General features: G+C 42.1%; 1 protein-coding gene across 11 annotated transcripts in view; it reads left to right on the plus strand.

Moving 5' to 3' along the window:
- The window catches only part of ITPR1 (inositol 1,4,5-trisphosphate receptor type 1), a 404,888-nt gene that overhangs the window by 164,957 nt on the left and 220,404 nt on the right, over nucleotides 1–19,527 (plus strand). For 7 of the 11 annotated variants that reach the window (XM_014585765.2, XM_027769774.1, XM_014585768.2 and 4 more), the window contains exons 11-15: nucleotides 4,256–4,351; nucleotides 5,859–5,903; nucleotides 9,885–10,039; nucleotides 17,133–17,232; nucleotides 19,465–19,523. In XM_014585765.2, the coding sequence (XP_014441251.1) occupies nucleotides 4,256–4,351; nucleotides 5,859–5,903; nucleotides 9,885–10,039; nucleotides 17,133–17,232; nucleotides 19,465–19,523 (455 nt within the window). The remainder of the gene's footprint in view (nucleotides 1–4,255; nucleotides 4,352–5,858; nucleotides 5,904–9,884; nucleotides 10,040–17,132; nucleotides 17,233–19,464; nucleotides 19,524–19,527) is intronic. The other 4 variants (XM_014585767.2, XM_027769776.1, XM_014585769.2 and 1 more) reach the window with 1 other exon arrangement.

Below are 19,527 nucleotides of genomic sequence, written 5' to 3' on the forward strand. Positions count from 1 at the left end.
TCTCTGTCTCCACTGGCTTCTCTTTTCCTTCCTTACCTCTAATTGTTTTGTGGTTTTTATTGAGATCTAGCCTATACACAGTAAAGTACAAAAGTAAAAATTATACACCTCAATGACTGTGTGTGTGTGTGTGTGTGTGTATTTGCCTGCTCTTGAACTTTACATAGATAGAATCATGCAGGGTGTAATCTTTTTTTCTTCTTTTTTAAACTCAGCACAGTTGTTTTGAAATTCATCCATGTTACACACATCAAATAGCTTCTACTTTTATATTGCTATTTAGTATTCCACCACATGGAAATACCATGGTTTAATCTGTTCACCTGTTGGACTTTGAGTTGTTACAAATGTCTGTCTTTTACAGAGAAACCTGCTAAGGATATTTGTGTACTAGTTTCTGAGTGGATCTAGGGATTTAGTCTTCAGACTAAATAGCTGGATTATATGGTAGACATGTTTTACAACTTTATAAGAAATTGCCAAACTGGGAACTAGCAATTGGTGTAATGGCTATGTCGCTGGACTCCCATGTAGTCGACTGCAGCTCAAGTCCCGGACCTGGTGACTTAAACTCATGCCGGACACATGTGTGTGCATGCCCAAGATCCCGAGAGGAGAATGGAGGAGAAGAGATTGCGGTGTGTCCATCCCCCCTGGGGGGTGATTTCTCACTTTCTGTCTCTCCCTGTCTTTCTGGTGAGCGCACACACCCTATAGCAAATAACTCTCCAAAGAAAAGAAAAGAAATTGCCAAACTGTATTCTAATCTAATTGGACCATTTTACTTGCCAATCATCAATGTATGAGAATTACAGTTCTTTCACACTCTCACCAACACTTGATACAGTCAATCTTTTCAATGTTCGTCATTGTAATTGGTATGGTGCCACACAGCAGTACAGGTGCCCTGTGAGGCAAATCCCACATGGGAAGGTTCCTGGTTCATGTTCAGACAACTCCCTAAGTGTGCCAGGCACATGCTGAATCATGTCATGTTGTCTGAGAGGCCTCCGAATTTATGGGCCATGTTTATTTTTTATATTCTTGACTGTTTAATATTTCATGTTAATTCACTGAACAGCTTAGTCGTACTTTACTGAACGTCTGAAATCTCTTACTCCTTTGAAGAGCATTGAATTCTCTTTCATCAGACAGTGAAGGTACCTGGACTCCCATGTAGTCGACTGCAGCTCAAGTCCCGGACCTGGTGACTTAAACTCATGCCGGACACATGTGTGTGCATGCCCAAGATCCCGAGAGGAGAATGGAGGAGAAGAGATTGCGGTGTGTCCATCCCCCCTGGGGGGTGATTTCTCACTTTCTGTCTCTCCCTGTCTTTCTGGTGAGCGCACACACCCTATAGCAAATAACTCTCCAAAGAAAAGAAAAGAAATTGCCAAACTGTATTCTAATCTAATTGGACCATTTTACTTGCCAATCATCAATGTATGAGAATTACAGTTCTTTCACACTCTCACCAACACTTGATACAGTCAATCTTTTCAATGTTCGTCATTGTAATTGGTATGGTGCCACACAGCAGTACAGGTGCCCTGTGAGGCAAATCCCACATGGGAAGGTTCCTGGTTCATGTTCAGACAACTCCCTAAGTGTGCCAGGCACATGCTGAATCATGTCATGTTGTCTGAGAGGCCTCCGAATTTATGGGCCATGTTTATTTTTTATATTCTTGACTGTTTAATATTTCATGTTAATTCACTGAACAGCTTAGTCGTACTTTACTGAACGTCTGAAATCTCTTACTCCTTTGAAGAGCATTGAATTCTCTTTCATCAGACAGTGAAGGTACTTGTGCATCAGCTTCAGCCTTTGGAGGCTTGTTTTCAAGCTTTGTTGCGTCAAATATAGTGTAGCCTTTTTGGGGGGTAGTTTCAGTAGACTGTGAAGGTGGGACCTTTTAAAGTCTCTGTTAAGCCCGAGGTGTGCCACAGGTACTCTCTGCTTTGGCTTGTTGGAACTAGGACACCTTCCAACCCATGTGAGCTCTGGGAACGTCAGGCTTTCACCTGCCCTGTTCTGTTCTGTTCTTTTTAGATTATTGTCGTAGGGCATGTGGGCTTGCCAGAGAAACTGACAGTAAAACAGGGAAAGTGAGAACTCACTCTCCAAAGGGGCGGGGAACCGTGCAACAATCCCTTCTCCTCTCAGGATTTTGGGCACTCACACGTGTGCCCAGTGTGATTTTCAAACTACTGGGTCCAGGCCTCGAATTGCAGAGTCAGCCATGTGGGAAGTGGCACCTTAAACACTACGCTACTCACTGGCCCCTATTCTGTACTTTCTAAGTTGTTTTGCTTTTTATTTGGAGAGAAAGACAGACAGACAGACATGGAAAAAGGGGAGCCATGCCAGTGTCTCAAAGTGCTGTGATCATCCCCACCCCTCCACCTTCCAGCCACCAGGATCATAGACAAACATGGCATGCTCAGGTCAACCCAGGGTTCAAACCCCAGGCCTTCCTATGTGGCTCCATAGTCATGGCAGTGGCACCCACCACCTGGCACCCCAGCTGAGCCTCCTTGTGCTTTATTTAGCCTGGTGGGGTCTTGCCTTAGATATACAGAGCCGGATACTCAGCCAGAGACTCAGAGGAGGCCCCTGTGCTTTTTTTGGGGGGGAGGGGGGCTTTTTTTTTTTTTTCTGTCGCTCCAGACCCTTCAGTAGTCTGCCTCCACAGACTCCAGCTGCCTCAGTCTTCCTGCTCTGATCCATCTCCTTGGATCCTGAGCCCATTATCTCCCAGACCGCCATCCAGAGAGCACCTCCGGGTGGAAAACCAGAGCAGTCATGGAGCTTGCCTTGTTTGTTTCCCTGTTCTCAGAGATCATGGTTGTGCCCTACCTGCTGTCCAGCATCTGAACATAGCCCTACCGTGCATGTTATCCAGTTTTCTAGCTGTCTGCGGTAGTTGCCTGTTGGGTCGTCGGAAAAATCATGATGCAATTTTGTAAAGAAAAACACAGAAAAATATGTCTTGACTTTCCCAACAACCTAATATTTTATACAGTGCATAACTGTTTATGGCACCACTTGCTGCTAACCATTATTCTGTCGTGGCCGGAAACTGAAGTTACATGTATTTTCATGCTAAATTGGCCTAGCCTTTGTAAGTTTCAGGTATGTGTTTCAGCACAGTAAAATATGTTTAGGTTGCTCTGACAGTTTCCTGAGAAATTCCTTTCTTGGTTATAGATTTTGTAGGTGAGTACAGAATCTTGTAGCTTATTATCATTAAGGCAAATAGTCTTTAAACCATTGACGTTTTTACTTCAGTCATTGCATGTTCATGAGGAGATTCTACTTCTCCTTGGGAGAAGCACTATTGGCCTAGTCTGCTATTGTGTTGCTGAGATCTGAGACTGGGTGACCTAAAAAGAAGAGAAGTTTGTTTTACTCACAGTTCTGGCTGCTGGAATGTCCAAGGGTATGGGGCTGGCAAGAGGCCAGCTTCTGGTGCTGTGTTGCAGTATCACTGCCAGAGGCAGAGAGGAAGGCAAGTGTATGCAGAAAGAGAGAGCTGGGGGCCATTTTTTTTTATAACAGCTTGCTCTTGCAATAACTAACACCTCCTTTTTGTATTTTGCCAGAGGGTGCATGAATTCTCTGGAGAGAGAGAGAGAAACAAAGAGAGGAGACGGAGAGAGCACCCCCCAGTGGGGTGTGGTCAAGCTGCAATCCCTTCTTTTCTCATTTCTCCATCCTACTGGGATTTCAGGGATGCATATTGTGTATACATGATCTGTGTGTTTTGCAGGCTGCTGCAAAATGTACTGTTTGGTTGGCCATGTGGGACCCAATTCCCTCAATCTTTAGGCCACTGAACTGACCCGAAATAAACCCATTATCATGAGAGTTAGAACCCACTCTGTCTCATGAGACAGCATTAATCCATTCATGAGAGTGATGCCTCTGTGATCCAAGAACCACCACCCCCTTGGCCTCACCTCTTAAAGATCTTACCACCTCCCGACACCATTACACTGGGAACCATTCTAAGACATGAACCTTTGGGGGACAAACCATTATCTAGACCAAAGTAATTATTTAATGCTTCTGCATATTTGAGCTCCATGTTCTATATGACACTTGCATTGAATTGTTGGAAGATACTATTTTTTTCTTTTTTTTCAGCTAGTACTACCACTCCTGAACCATGACTTGGAATTTCCCAGATCCAGAGTGACCCTAGAACAGGTCGGCATGCCTTGACTCCTGTTGCTCATTGTCCTTGCAGGTAGTCCAGCATGACCCATGTCGGGGTGGAGCAGGATATTGGAACAGCCTCTTCCGTTTCAAGCATCTGGCTACAGGCCATTACTTAGCAGCAGAGGTAAGTCGCATTCCCTTGTTTCCTTCCTACGAGGCTGACACACCTAGCCACCTCTTCTTCCCACCTGGAGCCATTGAAGAGTTAGAGGCTGAGGTGGAATGCCCAGTCACCTTGATTTTTCCTCTTACTTTTCTATTTTCTTCTGCCTCATTTCCCTAGGAAAGAAGAGGAAATGATTAATACATTTTTGTAATCACAGGGGTTCTGATCAAGATGTGGGGAGAAAGTAAGGTAGAAGCTAATTTTCATCTGCAGTGTCAGGATGGAAACATTGCCTGTAAACTCAGACGTGTTAAGACACATAAAGAATTAGACAATTTCATAAAGAAATCCGATTGCTCAGAGCTTTAGTGGAACAGACAAGGGCTTATCTCTTATCTGTGGGAATGTAAAATAAAAAATAAAATTAAATGTCTGTAAAGGGTGTTTGCTTGTTTAATTTTTAATTTGCTACAGGACACATGTGATTGCTGGAGAGAGACAGAGAGGGTAAGTGAGAAGGCACCCACCATGGGACATGGTACCATTGCAATCCCTTCTCTGTCATCTCTCTCTCTCCTTTTGGGATTTTGAGTGTACACACATGGACGCCTGGTGTGGTTTTCAAGCCTCTGGGTCCAGGATTTGAACCATGAAGTTGTCCGCATGAGACCCAGCCACCTTAACTACCACAACCATGGGCTGGCCCTGAGAAGGGTTTTTGAGGGAAGAGTTGATGCTAAAGGGCAAGAAGAATTTACTTTTTAATTTTCATGTTAAATGAAGGAGCCACCCTACTGTGTGACAGATGTTGAATTTTACTCTGATCTGCTGGGATGTGTACAATTCATATTCATACAAAATTTTAGTCGTACATCAACGACCCCTCCTGCTGTCTGGTATCCCCACTGAGATTGCCAGAGTGACACGTGGATATCAGTACTGCCTCTGCAACTGACCAAGGGATGCTGAAGCCAGTGTGCTGAGCCTCTGGGGTGCCTGGGGCTTCTATGAACTGATGCTTTGAAATATTTAAGAACTGAAGATCAAGAAGTCTACGTTGAAATTTAAAATGGAGTTGTAGGAAATAATAGGCCCAGCTAATCAGTTGTGAAAATGTGGGTTACGTGGTCTGCTAAAGAATAACAGTGGTTGTATTATCTGTTCTGTTTTGAGGTGAATGTAGCTCTTGCTAGAAGCCTACATTTAATTTTTTTTAAACCTAAAAAGAAGCAGGCTTCTCAATGACTGTGTGTCGATCTTTTATCTCAGACTTTTAATTGTTGCCTTGCTAGTAAATTTCTTGTGTGTTCCTCTGTCTACACTCGAGCGTCGTCCAGCAGTGACTGGCAGATTGTTATGTGTGTCGTACCTGTGTGACGTGTGTCATCATCGTGGCATGCTGGTTTCGTGACCCAGAGGGAAGGGACGAGCTCTGTGCCATTCAAGGATGTTCGCAGGCCTTGACATTCTCCTGCCTTGAGAAAGCAATGGATGTTTTAATTTCCCAATGATTCTTTTTTATCAGGTAGACCCTGACTTTGAGGAAGAATGCCTGGAGTTTCAGCCCTCAGTAAGTATGGGCAAGAGCCTTCTTGTCTTCATTGGTAGGGTGAGGCCAAAAGATCTGGAACCCACTTAAGAAATGTCACTGTGGCTGTGGAGTGCTGGGGAAGGGAAGGGGTGCTTTCCAAGAGTGTCTTGTTCTTTGCTTCTCTTGCAGGAAGTCGTATTCTCTGTGTCCTGATGGTCCAAGGGACTGTGGCCATGATATTCTTCCTTTGTGCTTAGTCAAGGCATCTCAGCCTTTAGGTTGGGGAAGTTCATGTATCTCTCGGAGTCCTCAGTTGCAGGCAGTGATGGTTCTTGTACAAACTGGCCTTTTACAAACAATGATCTTATTGCTGTTGACTTCAATCTGTGACTCACATTTTTCATGGAGAAATCCTGTGAGATGAATAGTGTCCTTTAGACTATGGAAGTGACACATGTGGTCTGGTGCACCTGGCATCCGGTTAGACACTGGATTGTCTAACCGTCTGTTCTGCTTCCTACAAAGTCAGAAATAGGCTTTAGCATCTTATGTGGTTTGGAATTTTAATGCCGGATGGATCTTTCTTGGGAGTTCATATTGCCAAGTAATGTTGATGTGTAAGAACTTGGGGTCTAGGTGTCCATAGTTACAGGTTGAAGAAGGCACTGGCTGTGTTACATGGAAACTGTGAGTGTAAGTAAAACCATTCTCTTGTGGAGTGTTTGATCCCTGTCTAGGATCAAAGCAAAATAGAATACAGAATACCAAACAGTGGCCATTCTCTCTGACATGTGTGTTCATGTGATCTCAGCGATGAGTCTGGTAGGCAAACAATAGGTGCTGTGGGTGTTGAGAGTCTTTCATTTTCTTCTACTTTACTTTTTTCTTTTTAGTAAAATTTTGAAAATACATTGGAGGGAATTTCAAATATCGAAGGGAGGTGGGACAAAGTGTAATTGTATTTGGAAAGTGTGAATTCTGCAACAATGACCCTTTTGGGTCATTGGAAAAGTCATAATGTATTTTTTTTTATGTTTTTCTAAGCAAAAATGTATCATGACTTTTCCAACCACCCATTTGAATAGAACATTGGCTTTTAGAGGGACTAAAATTTTTTCTAAAAAGTAGTACCCTCAGCACCTACACCATCCATGGTTTACCTACCGTACTCATGTGAACTCACATGTCAGAGAACGGCAACTGTTTGGTTTCTGTATTCTGTTTTATTTCATTTTTAAGAAGTTTTAGCTGTGGGCTTCCCCCTAGTGTTTGTTAGTATGTGGACCTGGTAGGGAGCTCCCCACCCCAAACCTGCCTTGCTTCCATGTCCTCGTCCTCCTCCTCCTCAGCACCCTCACTTCTGGTGCTCATTTGGAGAGTTCTCCTTTCACAGTTAACGTGGCTCAGAAAACACTGCCCTCACCCAGCTTCCTGGCAGTGGGTGAGGGAAGTCTACCATACACCTCGCTGCCTGATGCCTATGTGGTCATTGAGTGAAGATCTGGACTCGTGGGGACATCCTTTTTCCAAAAGCATTTCTTTGCAACTTCTCTATTTTGGGAGAAGGAGCTGCCTCTGTTTTGCAGCCATGGTCTTAGGGCTGTCATCTGAGGTAACAGTAAGTCTGCCCTCTGAGATGAGGCAAGCATGCCTTCTTCCAGTGAGAGCTGACGTCTAGGTGGATGCATGCTGTGGGGAAAGGGAGCTGCTCTCCTGGCCTGTTGACACACGAGGGAAGAGTGGCATTTGCAGGGCAGTAGGAGGGGCATAGTAATGCAGAGCAGGATGCGGGACAAGACGGACCTGGGGACCTGTGCTAAGTATCAGACCCACTACGTCTGAGCCATGTGACCTTGGACAAGATACTCTCCCTCCCTGAGCCCGTTTCCTCATCTGTCCAAGTGGCCTTTTTTAAAGACATACAAGATTATTAGCATTTATAGTGTCTTTATAGCTACCAGGTCATTTGGGCTTCATAGCGGCTGCATGAAAGGATTAAGACAGGTTTCCTGATCGGCACTTGACAGTGGAGGGAGCAGCCACTGGGAGCGGACCTGACTCATAGGCGTCTCAGGCTCTCTTGGAGTTCGTGGTCTTTCTGTTTTCTTGCTTTTCCGTGCTGGGGCAGGATGTGCCAGCAGGCTTGGGTGTGGACCCAGACTGCACTGTTCTGGCTACTCCGTGTTGCTCGGGCTGTGGCCCATACTCAGAGGGGAATGGCCAGAAATGTGACCTTACCCTGTGTCCCCAAGGCCAGCAACACAGCATCAGCCTCCATGGGCAGGGTAGTAGTAGTGTGAGGCTCCTGTACCCTTCACGCCCTTCTTACCTTGGAAACTTGGGTGGCAGAGCTGAAAGTGTGTGAGTTTGGAAAGGAAGCACCTTCTTCCACTCATCTCATTGGTTTGTCCAAGACTAGCCTCCATTGCCTGTGGTTTTTGCTAGGACCTCACTCAGCTTTCTTATGCTTGGCCTTCTAAATTCAGCGCCCCTGAGCCACTTGGTGACAGGGAGAAAAAGGACCACCTGAGGCTCACTCTCATCTGCCAGCTTTTTGCACATGTGCCTTTCTTCCCACTAGGTGGCAAACGCTGGCCGCACACAGAAGGAATGTGAGGACGCTGTTTCTTAGCCACGCTTCCTGATACAGCGGACTTAATGCCATTGTAATCTTCCTCTAGCCTTCCCACAGGTGTCTGAAATGTAGCTGCCAGCTTGTAGCCAAACCCCGTGTCTCAGTCCGTAATCGGGTCCAGTTTATTTTGAAAGTGGTCTATGGAGCACTTGCCAGGGAACTTCCGTTAGGTGAGAGCAAAGACTGTTGCAAGTTCTCCCTCCTGCACTGAGGCTGTAGAGGTGTTCTTTCTCTCAGATTAACTCTTACTTCAGTGTACGTAGAATAGAGAGTGTAGGCTTGGGCTAGGTACAGCGCAAGTCATTAGAGAGGAAAGCGTGCGGGGGAACACACAAAGGTTTTAGGCAGTAAAAGAACTATCTTTTTTTTAATGTATATATAAGGAAAGTTGGGGCTGCTGCTGAACTGATAAAGCAGACCGATGCCTACCCTCCTGGTTATCAGGCCCATGAAGTTAGTCTTGGTCTCCTTTGTCTCTGATGTGATTTGATTTTCTGGATTGTTTTGTCCTCCTGGTGGAGTCTCTTCCTTCAGAAAGGAGGGTGTGTCAGCCTAAGAAACACAGCTAATGACAAAGAAAATGGGGTTTTCCCAGTAGATGCAGGTGAATGTTGTCATCTTGCAAGGATGTTAAACATAATCAAGAAAATAAAAATGATCCCATGTTGAATTATGGTCCTGAGAAAGAATTTGCGAAGCCTGTTAGAGCAAACGTCTAAATGGGCTTTTCAGAAAAGTTTTCATTATTTATCAGCCTTCATTATCAGAGATTTTCTTCAGTCTCAGTCAAATCCCTAAGGAGAGGCGCTTTCCTCAAGTTCACATTAGCAGCTCTCCCAATTAATTATGGACTTTTTTTTTTTTTTTTCAGGGCAAGGCTAACTCTTCAAATATTTTTTGGCCACCCTGGGATTGCTACTTTCAGATACTTGAATAAAGATTTTATTTTATTTTTCCTTCTGGGAAGTAGCTAAGTCATACTGCTGCCTGGCGGCTGTCACTGTAGGTTAACATGGCTTCCTGTACCCAGATCCACAGGGCACGTCTTCTCAGAGTGCATCCCTGTCCCCCGACTGCTGCAGATGGACATGGCCACACCCAGCCCCTCATCACCTCTGGTCCTCTTCCCATGGGGGGTGCAACATTGTAAGCCTGCATTGTGTAAACCATTTCATTACAACACAGGCAGGTAGAGAGTCAATATTCTCGACCCAGGTGGCCAATCATCATCTTTCAGGACTGCTCTGAAACTGTGGTCCTTTTCCTGCCAACGGCTGCCGTTCACTGTTGTTTCTTCCCCATTCCTGCGGACTGTGGAATGATTATAGTGAGTGAAGGATGTGGTTGGTGCTCAGAACCTTGACTTGGTAACTTTTCCTTCTCAGGTGGATCCTGATCAGGATGCATCTCGAAGTCGGTTGCGAAATGCCCAAGAAAAGATGGTGTACTCCCTGGTGTCCGTGCCAGAAGGCAATGACATCTCCTCCATTTTTGAGCTAGACCCCACCACTCTCCGTGGAGGTGACAGCCTTGTCCCAAGGTATGACTATAAAATTACTTAGTCCAAGACAATCAGAACTTTGTATATGTGGCCTGGCCATGTTTATTGGAATCCAAACTGTACTGCCTTTCTTGAAGTTTTTATAGAGGATTGGGACAGGCTGTGCAATATGGCATTTGATTTTTTCAGTGGCTTGCTAGCTGGAAGTTCTCAATAATAGGATAAGAGTGCCACATCAGGTAAGCAAGCCAAACCCTAAGGCCAAGTAGCTCAGCATTTCTAGCTTCCTTTTACTCCTTCCCTCTTCCCCAAATCTGGTAGATCTCTTGGTTGATTAAAAAAACAATTAAAAAGAAATTCTATAACATGGAATACCTGAAATTGAGTGTATACTTAGTAAATTTTATGAAAAGTGTTAAGAATGTGGACCTGCATTATTTTGTTATTTTATGAAATTTAACACATACTTGCGTTGCTTAAGAAAGCGTTTTCGGAGGGTCAGGTGATGATGCAGTGGTAAAACATGCCGCTCAGGGAGGCTGACTCACATGGGAATGTTCCGGGTTGACATTCAGAAACCTCCCTGAGTATGCCAGGCACAGGCATGCCCATGCTCCAGGGTTGACTGACACTGAGGCTCCATCATGACGTTGAGACCTTGTTGGGGGTGCTGTCTTTCTGTCTTATTTCCTCCTGGAAGAAACAATACGTTAATGAACTTTAAAAGAAAATTTTTTAAAAAAAGAAAAAAAAATTAGAGGGGCAAGTAACTGGACTGTAAGTAGGATAAGAACTCATAGTTAAAATCAACAATATTATTTTAAAAAATGGCCAGCCTTTATTGACTGTGTACTCCACGCCAGGCATAATACCAAACCTGTTACTTGTGTTATGTAATTTTATCATGACCAAAAAACCTATCAGGTATTATTGTCCACCCTTGTGACAGATGGTGACAGATGAAGAAATGGAGGCTTGGAGAATTTAAGCAGCTTATGACAATTCAGTGAGTCCCATAGCAGCACCCAAGTCTTAGCATGTTTAAGACAGTGATGGTTTTGGAGGCTGTTCTAGCTTTTCATCACAGCATTGGTTAATGGAAATCTCACTGGTGGTGGTTTGTGTATATGGAGCCTCTCACAGAGTACGGCTGTGTGCCTCATTCCTGGTATATATGTTGGTACTTACCTGCTCGGTCTGCACCGGCCAGGGAACTGACAGATGCAGGTCGAGTACTGTCAGAATTTGAGGAGAACCTTACCTTGGGCTGGGTCCTATTCCTGTCCCTCTTGAGTGATAAATGTAAGACAGTGCCTCATAGAAGAGAACCATATAGTACTAGAAGGCCTTTTATTGCCATTCAGTAAAATTCTGCTGGGTTGTTAACTCCTTGAGAATCTGAGGACCACTAGAGATGCTTTCTCAGAAGATCCCAAGTGTGCATACAGCAGTGAGTACTCTACGATTGGGATCCCTGATTTAGATAGCCATTTGTAAAAAAAAAAAAAAAGTCTTATTGAGATATAACTCGTATGCTATACAACTTGCCTCTTTAAATTGCTTAATTTGATAATTTTTCATAGATGACCAGAGTCAGGTAGCTTTCACTATGGTCAATTTTAGAAGGTTTCCATCACCCTTAAAAGATGCATCATACCAATTAGTGCTGACTCATTTTCCCACACCCAACCCCAGCCTTAGAATAATCTGCCTTTTGTCTCCATTGATTTGCCTGTTCTGGACGTTTCATTAAAATGGAATCACATATTTTATTTTGTGACTGACTTCTTTTACTTAATATTGTTTTCAAGACTTATTCATGTTGTGGCTTATATTAGTACTTTATTTTTCTTAATATCCAAATAATATTGTAAGGATGATACCACATTTTATTTATCAGTTTATTAGTTGATGGCTATTTGAGCTATCATACTTTCAGTGCATTATGAAGACTACTGCTGTAAACATTTATGTGCACATTTTGTGTGGACATACATTTTTGTTTTCCTTGTGTCTGTACCCAAGTAGAATGGCGAGGTCATATATAGCTCTGTGTTTAGCCCTTTGAGCAGCTAACTACCAGTTTCTCAAAGTGAATGTATGCTTATATTCATCCAGTTTTTCTATACTCTACCACCTGTCATTATCTTTTTAAGTTTTATTTGTTTGTTTCTTGAGAAAGAGAGAGAAAAAGACACACTCTCAATAGGGTCTCACTCTACAACCCCTCCCTCAGCCCATCTAGCCAGTCAGGATCATGGGTGCACTCACCTAGCATGTATAGGTAAACTAGGGAATGGAACCTATGATCTTGCGTCTATGATTTATGGAGCAGCATGTCGCCACTGCACCACCATGTAGGGTCCAGCTCCCTCTGCACAGGACTTACCTCTCATGCTATGAGGCCAGCCCTGTCAATTTCATTTTTATTCATCCCGATTAGTGTGAAGTGTGTCTCATTGTAGTTTCAATTTGCATTTCCCCGATCACTGATGTTGTTGATCAAGTTTTTATGTACTCATTAGCCATTTGTATATCTTATTTGGAGAACTGTCTGTTCAAATCCTTTGCCCATTATTTCTTGCCTATTTTTAAAATTGGGTCATTTGTCTTTTTATTACTGAGTTGTAATTGTTCTTTATTCTAGATATGAACATCTAATAGATACTTGATTTTCACATATTTTCTCCCATTCTGTTGGTTGTCTTTTTGTTTTTGATGTTGTCTTTTGAAACACAAAAGTTTTAAATTTTGTTAGAGTTCAATTTATCTTTTTTTTTTTTTTTTTTGGCTGTGCTTTTTTAAGTTTCTTAACTAGGAAACCAGTGTCTAATCCAATGTTGCTGCAAACATTTATGGTAATGCATTCTTGGAGTCTTTTAGTTTTCATTCTTTACACTTTAGTTTTTGATGCATTCTGAGGTATGGTATTGCTTTTTAGAGCTTCTTTGCCCATAGACCTCCTGCATGTTACCTAAATAAACACAGTTCTATAGAACCCAATTGTGGTTCAGTTTAAGTAATGTTTCGTGTACTGTGTTCTCTGTACTCCAAGTTATTTTTGAATTTTTCTTAGGATCCTAGAACATAGAGAATGATATTTATATTACATGTTAAATATTTTAGTTTGTTTGAGGTAAAAAATAACAGAACCACATGTCTTAAAATATCACATGGTTCCATCATAAGATATTTCATGGCATTTCCTTGGGGAAGAGGGACTGGCTGACCACATTGCCCAGTGTTGGAAATCCCCACGATCCTGTGGGAAGGGAAAGTTGAAGTTTCTTTGCCAGCTGCTTAGGCAGTTTTGGCTGGTTTCAGACTCCTGCTTCTACATTCCCTCCACTCATCACTATTTCATTGGTAAGCTTTCTTTGTAGGCTGTTGTCCTTAGACTGATTCTAAACCCCAAAGTCTGAAGACTTATGTTCACCTTGGGGAAAGTGTCCAGCATGGTCTACTAGTACGTTCATTTTCAATCTTGAACTGGGTCTTTGCCTTTTAAATTTTATTTATTCTTACCCTTGGCCACCAACCTCAGTGCAAGAAGAGAACAGGACTTTTATTCATTGATGCTATGATATCATAAAATACCTTAAGAGGAATACATTCATTTCTATCTTAAAGTTGTTGCAACTTTATTTGAAGACATAATGTGTAAGGCTAGTGTATGAACATCTGTGAAATGGTATCAGTGAAGGAATTTTTGTGGTAGTTAGTGGTTAAAAGACTCCTTCAGGGACAGGTAGTGGCACAGTGATTGTGCAATTAGAACCACATAGGGAAGGGCCTGGATTCACATGCTGGACCACCTTGAGTGTAACTGAAATGTGGGCCAGCTGAGAACAGGGGTGGATTGTAACTTGGGAACCCTGTTGGTGGTGCCTATTTCTCTCTGTCTCTCTCATGGACAAGATAAATAAATTTAGGAATGAATTCTTTGGAACCAAAGTGAAAGGGATAATAACAAATCCCAGACATACTAAACAAGATAACAAAATTACCTTGTGTAAATTAAATGTATCAAATGAACATTGGGAGAGGCTCTAGCTCTGTGATTTTTTTGTGTGTTTTTTCTTAATATTATGACTTTAGAGTGTGGAATTGATGGGACACTCTTTGTGTTTTAAATGAAACTGGGCACAGAATTGTAAAGAATATAATCATCCAATTAAAAGCTAAGCTCCAAGCTTTGGTTTTACTTTGAAAATAAGGAAGCGTACTCAAGTCATTCTATTTTATCCTTTTGTCAGATATCTTGTTCACGATAGTTTCTTTTCATGCTAGTCAAGTAAATATCACCATGGTTGCCCTGTCCTGGTCTTGTAACATTCAGTACAATTAGAACAAAGGAAAGTAGAGGTTCTGCTGAAGAGATATGCCTGGTTTGGGAACCAGCAGTTGGCGTAATGGCTATGTCGCTGGACTCCCATGTAGTTGACCACGGTTCACGTCCTGGACCTGGTGGCTTAGAACTCACGCCTGGCACATGTGTGTGCGTGCCCAAGAGGAGAATGGAGGAGAAGGGATTGCGGCGTGACCATCCCCCCTGGGGGGTGATTTCTTGCTTTCTGTCTCTATGTCTCTCTCTGTCTGGCGAGCGCACGTACCCTATAGCAAAAACCTAAAAAAAAAAAAAAAAAAAGAAGAAGATATGCCTGGTTCGATCTGTTCTCCCATGCTTTGCCTGTAGATTTCATATGCATTGTTGTAAATTCCTCTTAGTGCAAATGACTTTCGTTTTCCTCTTTATTTCCCACTTTTCACCAATGTTTAAAGTTTCAGCTCAAGGTTTCTTTAACAGAAAATGTTCTTTGAAGAAAATATTTTTTAAAAGCTTGGAGGTGAGCCTAAAGTCTTTTTTTTTTTTTTTTTTTAGAGGTTTTTGCTATAGGGCGCATGTGCTCGCCAGACAGAGAGAGACATAGAGACAGAAAGCAAGAAATCACCTCCCAGGGAGGATGACCACACCACAATCCCTTCTCCTCCATTCTCCTCTCAGGATCTTGGGCACGCATGCACACGCGCCCGGCATGACTTTTAAGCCACCGGGTCCGGGACGCGAACCACGGTCGACCACGTGGGAGTCCAGTGACATAGCCATTATGCTAACTGCTGGTCCTGAGCCTAAAGCATTTCAAAAAAATTTTTTTTCTTTAAGGATTTTGCCATAGGGTGTATGCCCTCACTGGAGAGGAGAGAGACAGTGAGAGGAAAACGGAGAAATCACCACCTTCCTCTGCATGGAGAGCCCCACCACAGTTCCTTCTCCTCCATTCTCCTCCTAGGATTTTGAGCTCACACTCAAATGTGTCTGGCGTGATTTTCAAGACACAGGGTCTGGATCTTCAACCACAGTCAGCCAGCCATGTATGAAGGAGTCCAGTGACATAGCCACTAGGTCATCTGCTGGTCCAAAGTTTTTTATTTTTTAAATTTATTTATTTAGTTTTTTTACTAAATAATGGCTGTACCTACTTCCAGCTAAATGAAAACTGATTGTTGTAATTTTCACTGTGATGTATACTGTTATATGCACCATAATTATTCCACTGTTGAGACAGTGCATTATCTTTTTTTTTTTTTTTTTAGAGGTTTTTGCTATAGGGCGCATGTGCTCGCCAGACAGAGACAGAGAGACAGAAAGCAAGAAATCACCCCCCAGGGGGGATGGCCACGCCGCAACCCCTTCTCCTCCATTATCCTCTTGGGATCTTGGGCATGCACACTCACGCGCCCAGTGTGAGTTTAAGCCACTGGGTCCGGGACTCGAACCGCGGTCGACTACATGGGAGTCCAGTGACAGAGCCATTATGCTAACTGCTGGTCCCTATCTTTTTACTAGTATAAATAACACTTCATTAAATATCTTTGCCTCATTGTGCACATGTGCTATTGTCACATAAAGAAAACAATCTTAAAATGCGATTGTTAGATGAAAAGAGAGATATATTTTACATGTTATTCAAAGTGTCCGAGTCCTTTCCGGAGTTTAACCTGATTACACTCTTACCAACAAAGTAAAGAACTCATTTATCTAAGTTCTTGTTGATAATGGGTTTTATCAGTCTCTAAGATCTCTGGAATGTGATACAACAGTAACAAAATATGTTGTTTTAATTTGTATGAATTGTATAAGGAAGTTGAATGTAGACTCCATTTCTGTTGGCCATTGTATTTTATTATTACCAATTTGTATCCTTGTCTCATTTTCATTTGCAGTATTTGTGTGTGTGTATTTTTTTAAAGAGTTTTTTTGCCTTAGGGCACATGTGCTCTCCAGACAGACAGTGAGATGGAAAGTGAGAAGTCATCCCCCAGGGGGAATGGCCATGCTCCAATTCCTTCTCTTCCATTTTCCTCTCAGGATCTTGGGCACATATGCACATATACCCAGTGTGAATTTTAAGCCACTGAGTGGGATTTGAACTACAGTCAACCATGTGGGAATCCAGCAATGCAACTGCTATGCTGTCTGCTGGCTTCGTTTTTAAAAATTGATTTGTAAAAGCTCTTTGTATGTATGGGTTAATAACCTCTGTATGTTACATGTTACTCTGCTATTTTCCCAGGCTAAGGTTTTTTCATTCAACTTGTTTCATTTAGTGATGGTGTTTTGGGCTTTTGTTTTTGTTTGTATACAATGATGATTTTAAAAAAAAAAAATGAAGCAATGTAATAAGTGATTTTTTAGTTTTAAATTCAGATATTTTTGTTACAAAATAGGAGATGATCAAAAAGGCTTTCCCTATCACAAAATTAATAAATATTCACTTATATTTTCTCCCAAGAATTTTCTTCACTGTATTGGGCCATTTCAATTACTGCTTTATTCTCTCTTGTGATAAGCACTGACAGGCACGCTGTCAGTACTTGCTTCTCTAAGCGTGTGCTGAGCCATTCATTCTTCAGAAATGAGCATGTCACAGTAACCCCAGGTCATTACGAATGATCGTCTATTGTAGGTACATTGGGATGTGAGTCGAAGCAGAATGATTTGCTCCTACGTTTTTATTGTCCAGTTTATGTAGTATAAAACCATACCGGTATCCTTTTCTATTTTGATGGAATATATTCCAGATCAGTGGTTAATATCCATGACCCTAAAGCTGTTCTATTCTCCCCTTAGGAACTCCTACGTTCGGCTCAGACATCTGTGTACTAATACCTGGGTGCACAGCACAAATATTCCCATTGACAAAGAAGAAGAAAAACCCGTGATGCTGAAAGTAAGTCCCGGAACTTGGCTGCCCGCCGTCTCATGCTCGTTAATGAAAAGGCACATTGAGGTCAGACTGGGGAGAGTCAAGCTGTGACATTCCTGTTACTTTGGCAAGAGTGTGGTCTTGGCCAGACTTTCATCCAAGTGGCCTGGATGAAACAAGCCGAGGGCTTTGGAAATCACCAGACCCTTTTATTTTATTCCATGGCCTTCACTGTAGAGGTTGAGCAATCGTCTGGGTTCCATGTCTGTCTGAAGGATGATTTTTGGCTGGGGTAATTTTTGCTTGTGATCTGAGGTACCTCTAATATCTAATTGATTTTCCCCAGTTTTTATGATGGTTTTACTACTCTGTTATTTAAATATATACTTTTCCTTCTTGGAAGTTCTCTTAGCCCCTTTACTTTCTCTCTCATATCTTTTTCTTCATTCATCTCCAGGCTCATAGAGCATGAATACACACAAATGGAGTCATCTTTTTGAAAAATGGAAGGAAATTCTCGAGTAACTTTTTGTGATGGGGAAGGTTATGAGAATTTGCTTCTTATGCTTCTCTGAACATTTGTAAGCTTATAGAAGAGTTTAAAGAATGATACAGTAATCCTCTTCAGTTAGTCGGTACTTCCCTCCATGTTTGCTTTTTCTCTGTGTTTATGAAGATGATGTTCTTTTTTTCTGTGTAGTTTTTTTTGTATAGTTTTTTTAATTTTAATTTTTTAATTTTTATTATCATCATAATCTTCTTTATATTACATTGGATTACATATAACTTTACAGTGTATTACATTACCTTTTCAAAAGGGAATGCCATGCATGTCAGTCAGTACAGAGACATTAATCTCCCCACTTCAACATTCGACATCTTTTCTATGTTTTTCCCAATCATTATTATTATTCTAGTTATTTTTTAAAACAGTCAATCACTATTTCTCATTTTGCTTATAAAAAGACTTTACACATCATGAAATACTTCTCAGACCATTCCAGTTGAGAAGACTATACATGTCCTCATCAACAGGTAATAAGCCATATCTGCTTCTCACTAACGTCCTGCCTCTCTATTGTTCTCTTGCTCTCTTTCTCTATCCTCTTCTCTTCACCTCCTCCATTCCACACTGTCCTATTCTCATTAAGTACCTTCACTGCTTTTATGTCCTCCAATTTTTCGCTTTCTACCATAGAGTGCGGATAGTCGGTATATATTGATGGATACATACAATATCTTTCTTTTGTAGCCTGGCTTACTTCACTCAGCAATAGATCCTCCATATCTGACCACTTTCTATCAAATGCCAGGGTCTTGTTATTTTTTATAACTGGGTAGTATTCCATAGAGTATATATACCACACTTTTCCAATCCATTCATCAGTTTGTGGACATTTAGGTGTTGAACTAGTTTACATTCCCACCAACAGTGTAGGAGGGAAGATGTTCTTCTTAAGAGAGTCTTACATGCCTTCTGTAATAATGAAATTATAAAATGATATGACTATCCCTTTTCCGGGCTCATCATCCTCATACCAGCCTCTAGAGTAACAACTGTTTAAAAATTTGCAGTGCATCCTTTCATATACTTTCCTATTTGTAGTTTATTTTATTTTTTTAAAAATTTGCTAGAGGATTCCTGTGTTCATAGGAGAGAGACAGGGGAAAGTGAGAAGCATCCCCCATCTCCATGGGGATTGGTCATGCTGCAGTACTTCTTCCTCTATTTATCTCTTCTTTTGGGACTTCGGGCACACACATATATACATGCCCAGTATGTTTTCCGAGCTCCTGGATCTAGGACCTATGCATTTGGCCATGTGCAATTCAACTGCCTTAACCACCATGCCACCCACTGGCCCATGTAGTTGATTTTTTTTTTTAAGAGATGTTTTTGCTAGAGGGCATGTGTACTTGCTGAAGAGACAGGGACAAAAAGCAAAAAATTATCCCCCCTGGGGGGATGGCCACTAAGCAATCCCTTCTCCTCCATTCTCTCTGGATTTTGGGCACACATGCACATGTGCCCAGCCTTGAGTTTCAAGCCACCAGGTTTGAGACTCGAATTAAGTTGACCATGTGGAAGTCCAGTACCTTAACCACTATACCTCTTGCTGGCCTGCCATGTAGTTGATTTTAACTGTGAGATAACTCCCAGTGTTTTGGATTGCCCAGTATTAAATAAAGTGTTTGATTAATGTCTTGCTCTCTCAAGCCAAGAGATTATTCCACAAAGACAACTTTGAATTTCAGATTGGCACCTCTCCTGTGAAGGAGGACAAGGAAGCATTTGCCATTGTTCCAGTTTCTCCTGCT

The sequence above is a fragment of the Tupaia chinensis genome, unplaced genomic scaffold (assembly GCF_000334495.1).
Source record: "Tupaia chinensis unplaced genomic scaffold, TupChi_1.0 Scaffold000089_1, whole genome shotgun sequence".
Lineage (NCBI taxonomy): Eukaryota > Metazoa > Chordata > Mammalia > Scandentia > Tupaiidae > Tupaia > Tupaia belangeri.